General features: G+C 32.2%; 7 protein-coding genes across 7 annotated transcripts in view; 3 read left to right on the forward strand and 4 right to left on the reverse strand.

The window, feature by feature from the left end:
* NAEGRDRAFT_79050 (uncharacterized protein) overlaps window positions 1–1,584 on the forward strand; it is a gene marked incomplete at its 5' end in the record, with an annotated part of 4,577 nt that extends 2,993 nt beyond the window's left edge. Inside the window, one exon of the mRNA XM_002679481.1 lies at window positions 42–1,584. Coding sequence (XP_002679527.1) covers window positions 42–1,562 — 1,521 coding nt within the window. The 3' untranslated portion in view covers window positions 1,563–1,584. The remainder of the gene's footprint in view (window positions 1–41) is intronic.
* Window positions 1,585–1,613: 29 nt separating this feature from the next.
* On the reverse strand, window positions 1,614–2,162 carry NAEGRDRAFT_65348 (uncharacterized protein; the record flags this gene model as incomplete). The annotated part of the gene is made up of 1 exon (XM_002679592.1): window positions 1,614–2,162. One exon carries the CDS (start codon window positions 2,160–2,162, stop codon window positions 1,614–1,616), a length of 549 nt encoding a protein of 182 aa, XP_002679638.1.
* A 105-nt stretch (window positions 2,163–2,267) lies between these two features.
* On the reverse strand, window positions 2,268–3,989 carry NAEGRDRAFT_65349 (uncharacterized protein; the record flags this gene model as incomplete). The annotated part of the gene is made up of 1 exon (XM_002679593.1): window positions 2,268–3,989. One exon carries the CDS (start codon window positions 3,987–3,989, stop codon window positions 2,268–2,270), a length of 1,722 nt encoding a protein of 573 aa, XP_002679639.1.
* Window positions 3,990–4,824: 835 nt separating this feature from the next.
* On the reverse strand, window positions 4,825–5,925 carry NAEGRDRAFT_65350 (uncharacterized protein; the record flags this gene model as incomplete). Its single annotated transcript, XM_002679594.1, has 1 exon — window positions 4,825–5,925. One exon carries the CDS (start codon window positions 5,923–5,925, stop codon window positions 4,825–4,827), a length of 1,101 nt encoding a protein of 366 aa, XP_002679640.1.
* Window positions 5,926–6,104: 179 nt separating this feature from the next.
* Window positions 6,105–7,777, forward strand: NAEGRDRAFT_57504 (uncharacterized protein). Its single transcript, XM_002679482.1, has one exon. It carries the CDS (start codon window positions 6,115–6,117, stop codon window positions 7,699–7,701), a length of 1,587 nt encoding a protein of 528 aa, XP_002679528.1. The 5' UTR covers window positions 6,105–6,114; the 3' UTR covers window positions 7,702–7,777.
* A 254-nt stretch (window positions 7,778–8,031) lies between these two features.
* Window positions 8,032–9,751, forward strand: NAEGRDRAFT_65352 (uncharacterized protein; the record flags this gene model as incomplete). The annotated part of the gene is made up of 2 exons (XM_002679483.1): window positions 8,032–8,085; window positions 8,156–9,751. The coding sequence occupies 2 exons, from the start codon at window positions 8,032–8,034 to the stop codon at window positions 9,749–9,751; spliced, it is 1,650 nt and encodes a 549-aa protein (XP_002679529.1).
* A 765-nt stretch (window positions 9,752–10,516) lies between these two features.
* NAEGRDRAFT_47636 (uncharacterized protein) lies at window positions 10,517–11,428 on the reverse strand (the record flags this gene model as incomplete). Its single annotated transcript, XM_002679595.1, has 1 exon — window positions 10,517–11,428. The coding sequence occupies one exon, from the start codon at window positions 11,426–11,428 to the stop codon at window positions 10,517–10,519; it is 912 nt and encodes a 303-aa protein (XP_002679641.1).
* Window positions 11,429–11,550: the final 122 nt, after the last annotated feature.

The raw sequence follows: 11,550 nt of genomic DNA on the forward strand, positions 1-11,550 counted from the left end.
TCAGCATTAATTGAATTTTTGGAACTAAATTCCTTCCAAAGAATGCCAAGAAGGATGAAGAAAAAGTTGAACAAGATGAAGAAGAAGATGTTGAAGAAGATGATGAACAAGAACCTGTAGAAGCTGGAGAAGAAACTGTCAAGATGGATGTTGAAGATAATGCCACCAGATGCTTGGCCTCCCTCGTCAGAATTTACTCTCAAAACCCAGTTGAACATTTGCAATATGTTTTAGAAAATATCAGCTCTGAAAACGTCTTGTACTACTTCTCTGCTATTGGTAGAATTTCAACCTTCTACAATGATGTCAAATTCATTGATGCTTACTGTGCCATTTTGAAGAAGCAATTCACTGAAGTTCTCACTTCCAAACAACCTCTTCCAACCAATATGAGCATTGCTGTTCAAAAGATGTTAATTTCCAGACTCAAGGCCTACGTTCAACATTTGAATAGTGAAATTCCAAGTAAGATTGTTGATACTCTCGTTCAAATTTGGGATTTGAAACCACAAAAGGATGTTCAAGTTGCAATTTTGAGCACCATCTTGTTGGCTATTAAGAATGATAGAACTGATCAACTCTACAATAAGGCCAAGAGTATTTTGGAACAAGCTACTACTCATGAATATGAAGATATTGTTCTTGCATTGGCTGGATTTGGTCCAACTAAGAATGTTACTACCATGAGAGAAATCTTCTCCTTGAGATTGAAGACTCTTGAACATCCAACTTCCAAGATTCAAACCTCTGCATGGTCAACTGTTTCCAGCTCTGCAACCACACCTTCCTTCATTAAGAGAGTTGCTTCAGAAAGTTTCAATCCTATTGCCTTGTTCAGAAAGTACATTGTTGATGCTGTTCTCACTTTTAATCCACAACAACAACACAATATTGCCAACGTTGCCATTGATGTCTTGCTTAAGGAAATTATTCAAACTCCAGAAGAAGCTGGTTCAATTTTACTTGACAGTATTTTGGTTCCTCTCTTGACTGAAGAAAAATACCAAAAACTCGATAGAGAAACTTACAATGCTGATATTACTTGGGATAGACCTGTTAAGGCTCGTTTGGCCCATATTGTCAATTCTCTTTCTACAAAGGTTGCATCTACTTACTTGCTCATTTCAGACAGCAATAAGCAAACTATTCAATCAAAGATTGTTTTACCACTTGTTGAAGTTGTTAAGAAGCACGTTCAAAATCGTCTTCCATATGTCTGCATTGTTTCATCAATTAATACTAACTGGAATGATGTTGACTCTGTTGTTCAAAACTCAATCAAGAATGTTGCCGATTTATTAAGTGATGTTGAAGAACCATTGAAGACCCTCATTTTGTCCAAGATTGTTAATCACTCACATCAAATTACTCTCAATAGATCCAATGTCAATGTTCTCCTTGATGCAGTTGCAAAGGTTTTGAATAATGCCAGTGAATTCTCTCAAACTGAACAAATTATTGCTACAGGAATTTTGATGAGTCTTGGAACTGCTGATGACAAGACAAGAGAATTGAAGAAGATTGCCAGAAAGAGTAATGTTCTCAATTTGTTGACTGAATAAATAGTTTACAAAGATTAATTGTATTAAATATTCATTTCAATTTGAAGTAGACTACGAAGGATCAGGCTCGCCTGCCATCCTCCTCAATATATAGGTTACCAAAGGATCAAATGTGTTAAAAGCATAAACAATAAACACAATTGACATTATGGCTAATACTACAAATAAAATAATTGCCAATCCTAATATAACTATTCCTACAATCTTAATTTCCGCATTCCCATTCAATCCAAACGTCATGGCCATTGTAAAATCACTCGCGTTATTGTAGTAACATCCAAGTATTGGTGTAGAATTGGTCAGAACAACGACATTAGTTTCGTCTAGAATCGAACAAGGAAATTCAACCTTTTCTTCTTGTTCTACTGTTATTGAATAATTATCTTTCCTGAGATAGTATCTCATAATTGTTGTATCCTTACAAGTTCCTCTTCCTGCACATGTGCTTGTTGCGATTTTACATTCCGAAGCAAAACAATCTTGATGATGGGAACCTGTCAATGTAAATGCCACCATGACAGTTCCTACAGAGCACGAGATGATCAGGATGACGCAAACGGAGAGAAGAAAGATACCCAACCGAAGGTAGAAAACATGCATTCGTCTTCGAGGTATTTTTTAGAGATCGAATTTATTCGAAAGTTCCCTTGTGTCATAAAAGGAAAGATTTAAAAATTAAATTTAATACAATGTGACCCAATTCCATCACAGATCTATCAACCAGGTTTGGTGTTTGTTTTTTTTGAGTTTTCTGTTTTCCTCTTCCAATATTTTAATTCTTTCCGAAAGTTTGTCAACATCCTCTAATATTTTAATTCGTTCCAGTAAAGAGTTCTCCTCCAATAGGTTAATTCTTTCTAATAGGTTGGTATTTTCATCAGAAAGTTTATCAACTTCCTCTGCAAGTTGAGAGTAGCTCCTTAATGGTGAGATTTTCTTCAATTCTCCAATTTCCTTTTCAATATTCAAAGTGATATCTTTGATTTCACCTTTCAAAAATTTCAAAATATTCTCAATGGTTAACTTGTGAGAATAACAATTCAATCTTTTTGATGAATCTCTTTGAATCATGCTAATAATGCTTCTAATCAATATGTTATTCACTCCTAAATCTGGATTAATCGTTTCATTGATTAGTTTTTCAATTGCATAATGTAATTTCATTTCTCCCTCTGTTGTTGTTACAACTGTATAGAAATATTTTCCATGTCCACTAAAATATGGATACTTGTCATTATATTTAGAGATATCTGAATCATTAACAAATCTTTCACACAATTGCAAAGGACAATTTGTTAATAATTTCAATAAAATACATCCCAATGAAAATATATCACACGAAATGGTAATTTGTCCAACATTGTGAGCAAGTTTTTCATCATCACCACTTTTCAATAAATCATCAGAATAATTATCATGTGAAACTTCAGGAGACATGTATGCAAACTTTCCACGAGCAATTGTAATTGAATTACCTGTCTTGATAACTCTTGATGTTTCAAAATCAATAATTTTGTAATGATCTTGAACTTTGACAATATTTTGAGGATCTAAATCTCTGTGCAAAATGTTGTGATCATGAATTGACTGAACTGATTTCAATACTTTGATAAATATTTCAAGAATTTCAATCAACTTTTCCTTCTTAATGAATCCATTTCTATAAATTTCACTTTCATTATTTCTTGAAATGTAATTTGATAATGATTCCTCTCCAAGTTCCATCACTGAATATAAATGATTTTGAATAATTTCACAATCAAAACATTTGATCTTTCCTTCAATATCTGTTCTTTTCAATAAATTAATGGTTTCTTTTGTTGATTCTTCAGATTCCTCTGGATCATATTTTAATTTTAATGCCCTTAATGATTTGCTACTTTTGTGAAATACTTTGAATGCAACACCTTCACCTCCATATCCTAACAATGAAATAAAATCATAATTATTTTTGAAATAATTATAGAAATAATTGAGAGCTTTGAATACTTTTGATAAATCTCCTCTCAGCTCATTATATTTACACAAGGTTTGTTTGTAATTTTCAAATGTTTGCTCATTTTCAAACCACTTGTTGGCAAAATTCATAATTTCAGTAATTTCCTGTTTTGTATAAAATGATGTTTCGAAATTTGTTGCAACTTGTTCCACAATATTCTTCAAATCTTTCATTCTTGTTGATTGACAGGGATTATCTTCAAGATATTTGTCCAATCTGAAACAAAATAAATAATAATTGACTCTTTCTGGAAGAAGAGTTTCAGTGGATAATTCTGAATGGTTCATTCGTTTCAATATTTGGAAAATAATCAACTTTTCAACAAATACTGGTGTATAGATAGAATTAAAATTGAATATTGTACCTTTTGGTGTTGGATTAAAGAGACTTGTTAATTCAATAGCATAATATAAATCCTTTTCATTCATAAATATTTTGGAGTATTGTTCAATTATATTAGTTGACAGCTTTGTCTGAAGATTAATGGATTCTTCAATTGTTTTGGTTATAGAGGGTGAGAACCTTCTTGCATTTACCTTGCTAAATTTAATTAATAAATAAATAAATATACTATCTTCTTTCAATGATGAATCAGCATATTGAAGTGCCTTTCCATGTTGTTTAACAGATTCCAATACAAATTCTCTGTTTTTCCTCAATGATGAATCTGCATATTTAAAAGCATATCCATTTTGTTTGACAGATTCCAACACAATTTCTCTATCTTTTTTCAATGATGAATCAGCATATTCAAGTGCATTTCCATTTTTTTTAACAGCCTCCAATATAATTTCTCTATCTTTTTTCAATGATGAATCAGCATATTGAAGTTCCAATCCATTTTTTTTAACAGCATCCAATACAAATTTCCTATCGGCCTATTGTTGTAGTCATCCATCACACGTTAATAAAATCCCATCACAAAACACAAACCCAATCTTCGCCAAACATTTTTTTTAAAGTATAATAATTATAATAATTATTATAATTATTGACATTTAATTCCTTCTCGATATATTATAATAATACCGATCACTTTCTAATTAAATTTTGATTTAAGGTCCTATCCACAAAAGACCTATATTCCGATCATTCATTTTCTTTTTGGACTATTGCTAATACATGCATTTTTGTATGATAAAAGAGGGTCTACTTGTCTTACATTTTTTTAATTTAAATTTAAAAAGAATTTGAAAAATTAAGTAAGCGTTTTTTATTTGAAAGATTTTTTACCTTAATTTTGAACTTGTACTACAAATGTGCTCAATCTTTGGCTGCTGTAATTTTGTTAATTAACTTTTGAATTGTTTCTTCATCCTTTCCACTACTTTCCAAATTTCTGTTCCATTTGACACTGAAAACATCTCTCTCCATGGTTTGATATCTTCCCAATCGAATCAAATCAGCCAAACAAATGAAAATTACTGCACATTTCTCATCAGGAATATCTTTCAAATATGTCTCTAACAGTGCTTCTCTTTCTTCGTCATGAAATCTTGTTGATTGATGAATTAAAAGAAAGAATGAATTTCTTGTTTCATTGAGGTTAATTTCTGATTGGGAATTCAACTTTTTGAATTTAAATTCAATGTTTGAAAGTTCGAGAGATTTCTTGAATTTTTCTTCTAAATATTCTTTAGTGATATAACTAACATTTTCAGAAATGAATTGAATTTGGTAGGTTTTAACTTGTGGAGAGGTAGAAATGTTTTCGTTTCTGTTTGTTTCTAATGGTGATTGAGTGGTTGTGTGACTATTGTTAATAACATTTGGTTGAATTGGAGAATTATTCGAAATGAGTTGAAACTTGGAATATTCAATGGCGATCAAGGTTGAAAGTAGGAGAACTGAAATCCAGAGAGGAGTTGAAATTGACCACATGTTTCGTTTAGTTTCTTTCACTTGTTGCTTTAATTCTTGAATGGAATTATTAATTGGTTGAATGGTAGATTGAAACTGTCTATTAATATTTCTTTTCCATTCCCTTTCAGGAATTTCAACTTGAAATGTTTGGATTGTTTCTTCATTCTCAAAAATTTCACTTTCCTTTTTCAATTGTTTTTTAGTTTCCTTTCTTGATTTTACTTCCATTTTAGGAATTGTAAATGTTTCCTCTTGATCTCCTTCATAATCATCAGAATGTCCATTTCCAATCGGAGATGATTCTGTTGGAGTTTGTTTTTTAACCTTCTTCAAAGAAGGTGAATATTCTTCACTCTTATTCGAATCGTCCAAATTTCTCTTCTTGGCACTTTTAACAGTAAATCTAAACGAAACCTTTCCACCTCCATCTTCTTCACCATAATAGCTTTTCTCCTCATCAAAATCAACTGGTGAAGAATCCATCTCTGAATCCGCAAGCATTTTTTTTCTATTAATTTTTGCAAATTGAAAGTAAACGAAACGTGAAGTTTTTTACAATCAACATCACGTTAAGTACTAATCGAGTCTTTCTCAATTATCTCCGTGTCTGATCCTGATCACGTTTTAAATTTTCCTATTTAAGCTTTCAAAGTTGTTTGAAATTTTCAAAAACGAAATCAAAAAAAAATTATGACAATAATTTCAAAGAGTGTTGATGAGAAGGTGGAATTTCCAAGTGAAACCTTTGCAAATCTTGAACAAGAAGAAGTTGATATTGATGTGGATGATAGTTTGAGTTCGATCACTTTCAAAACCGAAACTGTTTTGTTATCCGAAAGTGGATTGGAGAACTGGAGACAATCTGAAAGTATTCTTGACAGAACTGTTGAAGAAGATGTTGATCAAGAAGAAGAAGAGCAAAATGAAGATATTGCCAAAGGTCAAGTTGTTGAACAAGACGAAACTAAACCAAAAGGTGATGAACATGCTGACGAAAGATCAACCAAATCCTATTCGAAATATGTCACTGCTTCTCAAACCATTGCTGTCGTTGCCTTGATTGCAATTCTAATTGGTGTCCTCTTTATTCAATACGATACCATCAAAGCACTATTCGAAACTAAGGAGAAACCAACTCCTTGGAAGATTCCTCTCCTCCTTCATCAATCTACTCACAATCTTTACGATGGAAAACAAAATCTTCAAGTCAAAGTCTTCATTCCAATTAACAACACACTCGAAAATGATTTCTATTTTGGTGTTAAAGTGGAAGATTCCAAATATGTCAAAATGTATAATTTCTCAACATTTGAACTCAAGCACAATTCAAGTCATCCATGTTTTCAAGATTATCTTGTTATTGAAAATGTTAATTATGATCCAAATAAGGAGTTTATGGTCAATTATACCATGCCTATTCGAACTGAGAAGAATTGTTTCGAACATAATTTTACGAGACTCCCAAATGAATTCTCCTTCCAAGTTAAGGTAAAGGATATTGATGGAAATTCCCACTTCTTTACATTCAATCAGACCATTAGAGCTAATTTCTTTATGGGAAAGTTTGAAAAGATTTTAACAAATTTGAATGGAAAAATTGTCAAGTTTTTGAGTATTGGAAAAAGTGGAAGTGCAAAATCGACTGGAATTGTTGAATTATTCTTTTTCAGGGATATTTCTAACACTCCTGAGCTTCCTATTGATCTACCTTCAAAAATGGTTCCAAGTCATGTGACTCTCAATGTGTCAGAATATAACATGTCATTTGTCCCAGCTCACAAACAGTATTATCAATTTCCATTGCCTATTATTGGTGTAGATCCTATGGGTTTTCTTAATGTTACTGATTTTGACAAGTTTTTGATTACTGGCAGATTGCCACTTCATGTTGACCTCGTTTCCAAATGTAAAAACAAAAAAGATTGTCTAAAACGTTATGCAAACAAACCAATTAACATGCCAGATGTCATTCTCTATTACATTTATCCAGATCAAGTCGAATCACAAGCTATAGAAATCAATCAACGTCTTCAACTAATTGCCGATCATGGAATCACATGTATCTTAATGTTTCCATCTGGTAATTTCGACTCAGAAGTTGACCTTTCATTCATTAATGGCAGATTCGCAAACAAATTCTTCCTTTACGATTTCTATAGAAGAGATGATCCAGGTTCTGCTAATAATCCAAATATTTATAAGCGAAATGCTGATTTGTTAATGAGAATGTTGGAGATTGCGAATGGAAAGAGAGTTAGTGAGCAGAGGGAAAATTAAAGAACTAAACGGAAACTATTCTTCATCTCTTAAACACAATCTTGGATATTTACCTTAATAAACAAAACATTGTAACAAATTATGCTGAAAAAACAAAAGTTTTTGTTCCTTAATTCAAAAAAGTTTAAAAAAAAAATGATCACAATGAACATGTCTCATCCTCATCCTCCGATGCTACTCTATAATTCTCAACAGCACGCCTATCTAGTATCATTAGTCTCCCAAAATAAATTAACAATGCAAATAATTCAAGAATCAATTTGTTATATAAATTGTAATGTTCCGAATTATTTACCTTCCTTGTTGTTTGTGGCGGTTGAGAATAAAAAGATGGATATGATTAAATTATTATTGAGTTGTTCGCAAATTAATCCGAATATTGGGGTATGTGATGGTTCTTATTTAAATATATTTAATAATATTTATTGTAAAATATTTACAAAAATTTATTTAGAAAGTTGAACATGTTAATGATGGATCCATGGTTATTTCACCTCTTGGACTTGCTGTAAAGAAAGGATTAACAGAAATTGTAAAAATCCTCGTACTGGATCCAAGAATTGAAATTGGGACTGGATGTGTAAAGTATGAAACATTTGGAGCAACAAATTACACTTGTTTGGATCTGGCATGTGGAGAATCTTTATTTAAAGTTGTGGAATTGTTACTGTTTCATCCATATGTTCAAGTTAATCTGCCACTTTTACATCATCATACACACCTCAGACGATATCCATTGACAGTTGCTTGTGAAAACAACTGTATTGAAATTGTGAGATTGCTGCTTGCACGACCAGAAATTGATATCAATGTTACACAAGATCCAAAGCATAACAATTGTATCGATCAATTCAGTTTGAATACTCCTATGTTTTCTATTGAGGAAATTAGAAAGGTTGGTTTCAATTATCAAATAATCTATGATTTGATTGTTGCTGGACTCACTCCAAGCAATCCTACGCTTCTTAAAGATTATTCACTTGAGGAAATTAAGAGGAGAAAGTTCAAGTATTTCACAAATAGAATTATAATCCAGAAATTTGAATGGGACAAAATTGGAGATACCAATTTGACTGCATTTGTTCCCTTACTGAAAATAATGGATCCAGAATTAGAGACCATTTTGAAATTAGGTGTAAACTTTGATAAGGAAGAAGAACGTTTTGTTCAAACGGTTATTGATTTTCTTATTTATGGATCGGATATAGATTTTCGTCAATTATTTCAGGCCTATTCTAATAAGGGTCATAATGCCAATATTAAGGGAGTTATTGGTGCTCTCGTTCTGTGTGGTTCATTACCACAAATCAATAGTTTATGTTACGAGTGTATATCAATACTTATCAAAGACGAATATTCTTTAGATATGGTATTTAATATTTGGAAAATAATTCATGAGTACGAGAAGAGATTTCCATCATTATTGCAAAGTATGAACAAGTCCCTTGTTGGAAAAATCAAACAGCATGTATTAGACTGTATTGGAAACTTTGGACTAAAGAAGGATGCTAATATTTCAGAATTTCTTTCAGATTTTGATAATTACCATGAAGTCATTGAAGCCTTAATGAAAAGAAGAGCAACACCCTCATTCCCAAAGTTTAGCAAAAACGAAACCATCTCATTTCCATTTTCATCAGTTAAATTATTCGACCAACTTGCTTTAGATTCAACAACTGATATAGAATTGCAAATTGGAAAAGAGAGAGTGAAATGTCACAGAACAATTCTCATGTCAAAGAGTACTTATTTCGCTACCTTATTGAATGGAAATTGGAATTCACAAAACGATAACTATCCTATTGAAATGAAATATCTCATTCAATTCTGTTATGGATTTTTAGAATATGTTGAACCTAAACTTTGCATTCCATTGATGAAATTAGCAAATATGCACGAAATGAAAGAATTAGCCATTCAGGTTGAAAAGCAAGCAATCATCACAAGAATCAATGTTGCTGAATATTTGAATTCACTTCTAAATGATGTTGAAGAACAGGAGAATGAAATTATTCAAGAGTTCATTCGAAGGATTGTCTTGTACAAATGACGAGTTTTGATTGAATGATTCTCTACATGCCAATCAAAATAGAAACGCAACTTGTCAAAATATTCAACATCAAAATCAGATATTTTCACATCAAAAAAATTACATTTTCACATGCTTGGAAAATCTTCATCTATTTATTTTACATCATCATGAAAACTAGCGGAATTTACAATTTACAACAACAAGTACAATTGTGCATACAAAGGTACATGCAACAATAAATACGAAAGCTAGAGTTAAAAAGATTAGCAAAGCCAATCTTCCAAAATCGTTTTCAGTATTTGACAAGGAGAGGCCTAGAACATTGTAAGGTGTAGGAATAGGAAATAACTTTATCAACACATCCAATACTGATACATGTGCTTCTCTTTAGGGCACATTCAAATGCCAAACAATCATCGCGTCTTGTACCAGTCAAGGATAAGGCACTCATAACGATACCAACTATAAAACCAATGGATATGATAGAGAAACAAGCACCAATAGTAGCCAAGAGCAATAGACCTTTATTCATCTTGTGTGGATTGATTTTTTTGTATGGATGATGATTGTGAATAGAGGCGAGTTATGTGTGTGTGGATTGTTTATTGTTGTGGAGGTACTTCCACGCGTTTGTGGATCGACGGAAATAACTGATCGAAATTCTATTTTTAAATTCTATTAGAAATGACTGGGTGATCGGCCGTTCTCGTGTATAACTCCCATGAAAACATTGTATACAATCAAATGCATATGGATGAAAAGGATTGATGTTTACTATTATATTTAAATCATGATCATTATCAAGACCATCACCAAAACTAAATAATTCGAAACCTTTACAATATCCACACTACTCACTGATATCTTTGTAAAGGTAGAAAACGAGCTAGGATATCCAAACGCAATCACCTTACATGCAGTACAACTTGTCTTGTGATTATTCATATAAATTGAAAAATCAACAACATCACCAATGATGGCATGAACTCTATTTCCAATAACTGCATCGAATTGTTCATCATATCCCAATGGAAGATAGGTTGCAAGTGGAAGGTTTTCCTTGATCCAATCCTCAAAGATAGTTCCAGAATAAGCTCCCACAATGGTGCCATTCTTATTGAACGAGTAAACATTTGAACTATATCCAAGAGTTTCGTTATCCTTATTGTTTCGAATAAATCCGTATGAAGTGGAGCCATATGGACATGTTTGAAAGCTTACTTGAGTGGCTCTATCTGATGAATAAGAAGTGTCAGCAACAACAACATCACATCTTCCATCATTTACGGCATTTGACAAGGATGTAAAAAATCCATCGGTTGTGTTTATGAGAACGAGTGAATTTTCCAATGACATTGAATATTGAGTATTGATTGCCTTGGTCAATTCTTCAGCAACCAACTTGTAGGCACTCGTCCAAGGTTCCATTGATTCCATTTGATAACAATTCTTCAGTTGACTCATTCCTTTGAATGGATTCACACTCGGAAACACAACATTTGATGAACATTTAGGAACGTTGAAGAGAAGAATATCGAATATTTTGCTTTGGAATGTAGATTCTTGAACAATGTTTTGAATGGCAGCATTAATTGCTTGTGTGAAGAGAGCTTGTTGACTATTTGTCAAGTCAATTGTCATGAAAATGATCAACACTGCAAGAAAATTACTAGCAATAGATGAAGGAGCAAACATTGAGATGTTTTTTATGTGAATGTTGTGTGTGATTTTGTTTGTTGATTTGGCCTTTCAAAAGTCTTTTCAAAAACTTTAAGTGTCACATTACAAAGATGCGTCTCTGTGTCTCACATTTACAA

Source organism: Naegleria gruberi (genome assembly GCF_000004985.1).
Source record: "Naegleria gruberi genomic scaffold NAEGRscaffold_13, whole genome shotgun sequence".
Taxonomy (NCBI): Eukaryota; Heterolobosea; class Eutetramitea; order Acrasida; family Naegleriidae; genus Naegleria; species Naegleria gruberi.

Coding starts and splice junctions, on each gene's coding strand:
- NAEGRDRAFT_57504 (XM_002679482.1), top strand. CDS start 6,115: ATGACAATAATTTCAAAGAGTGTTGATGAGAAGGTGGAATTTCCAAGT.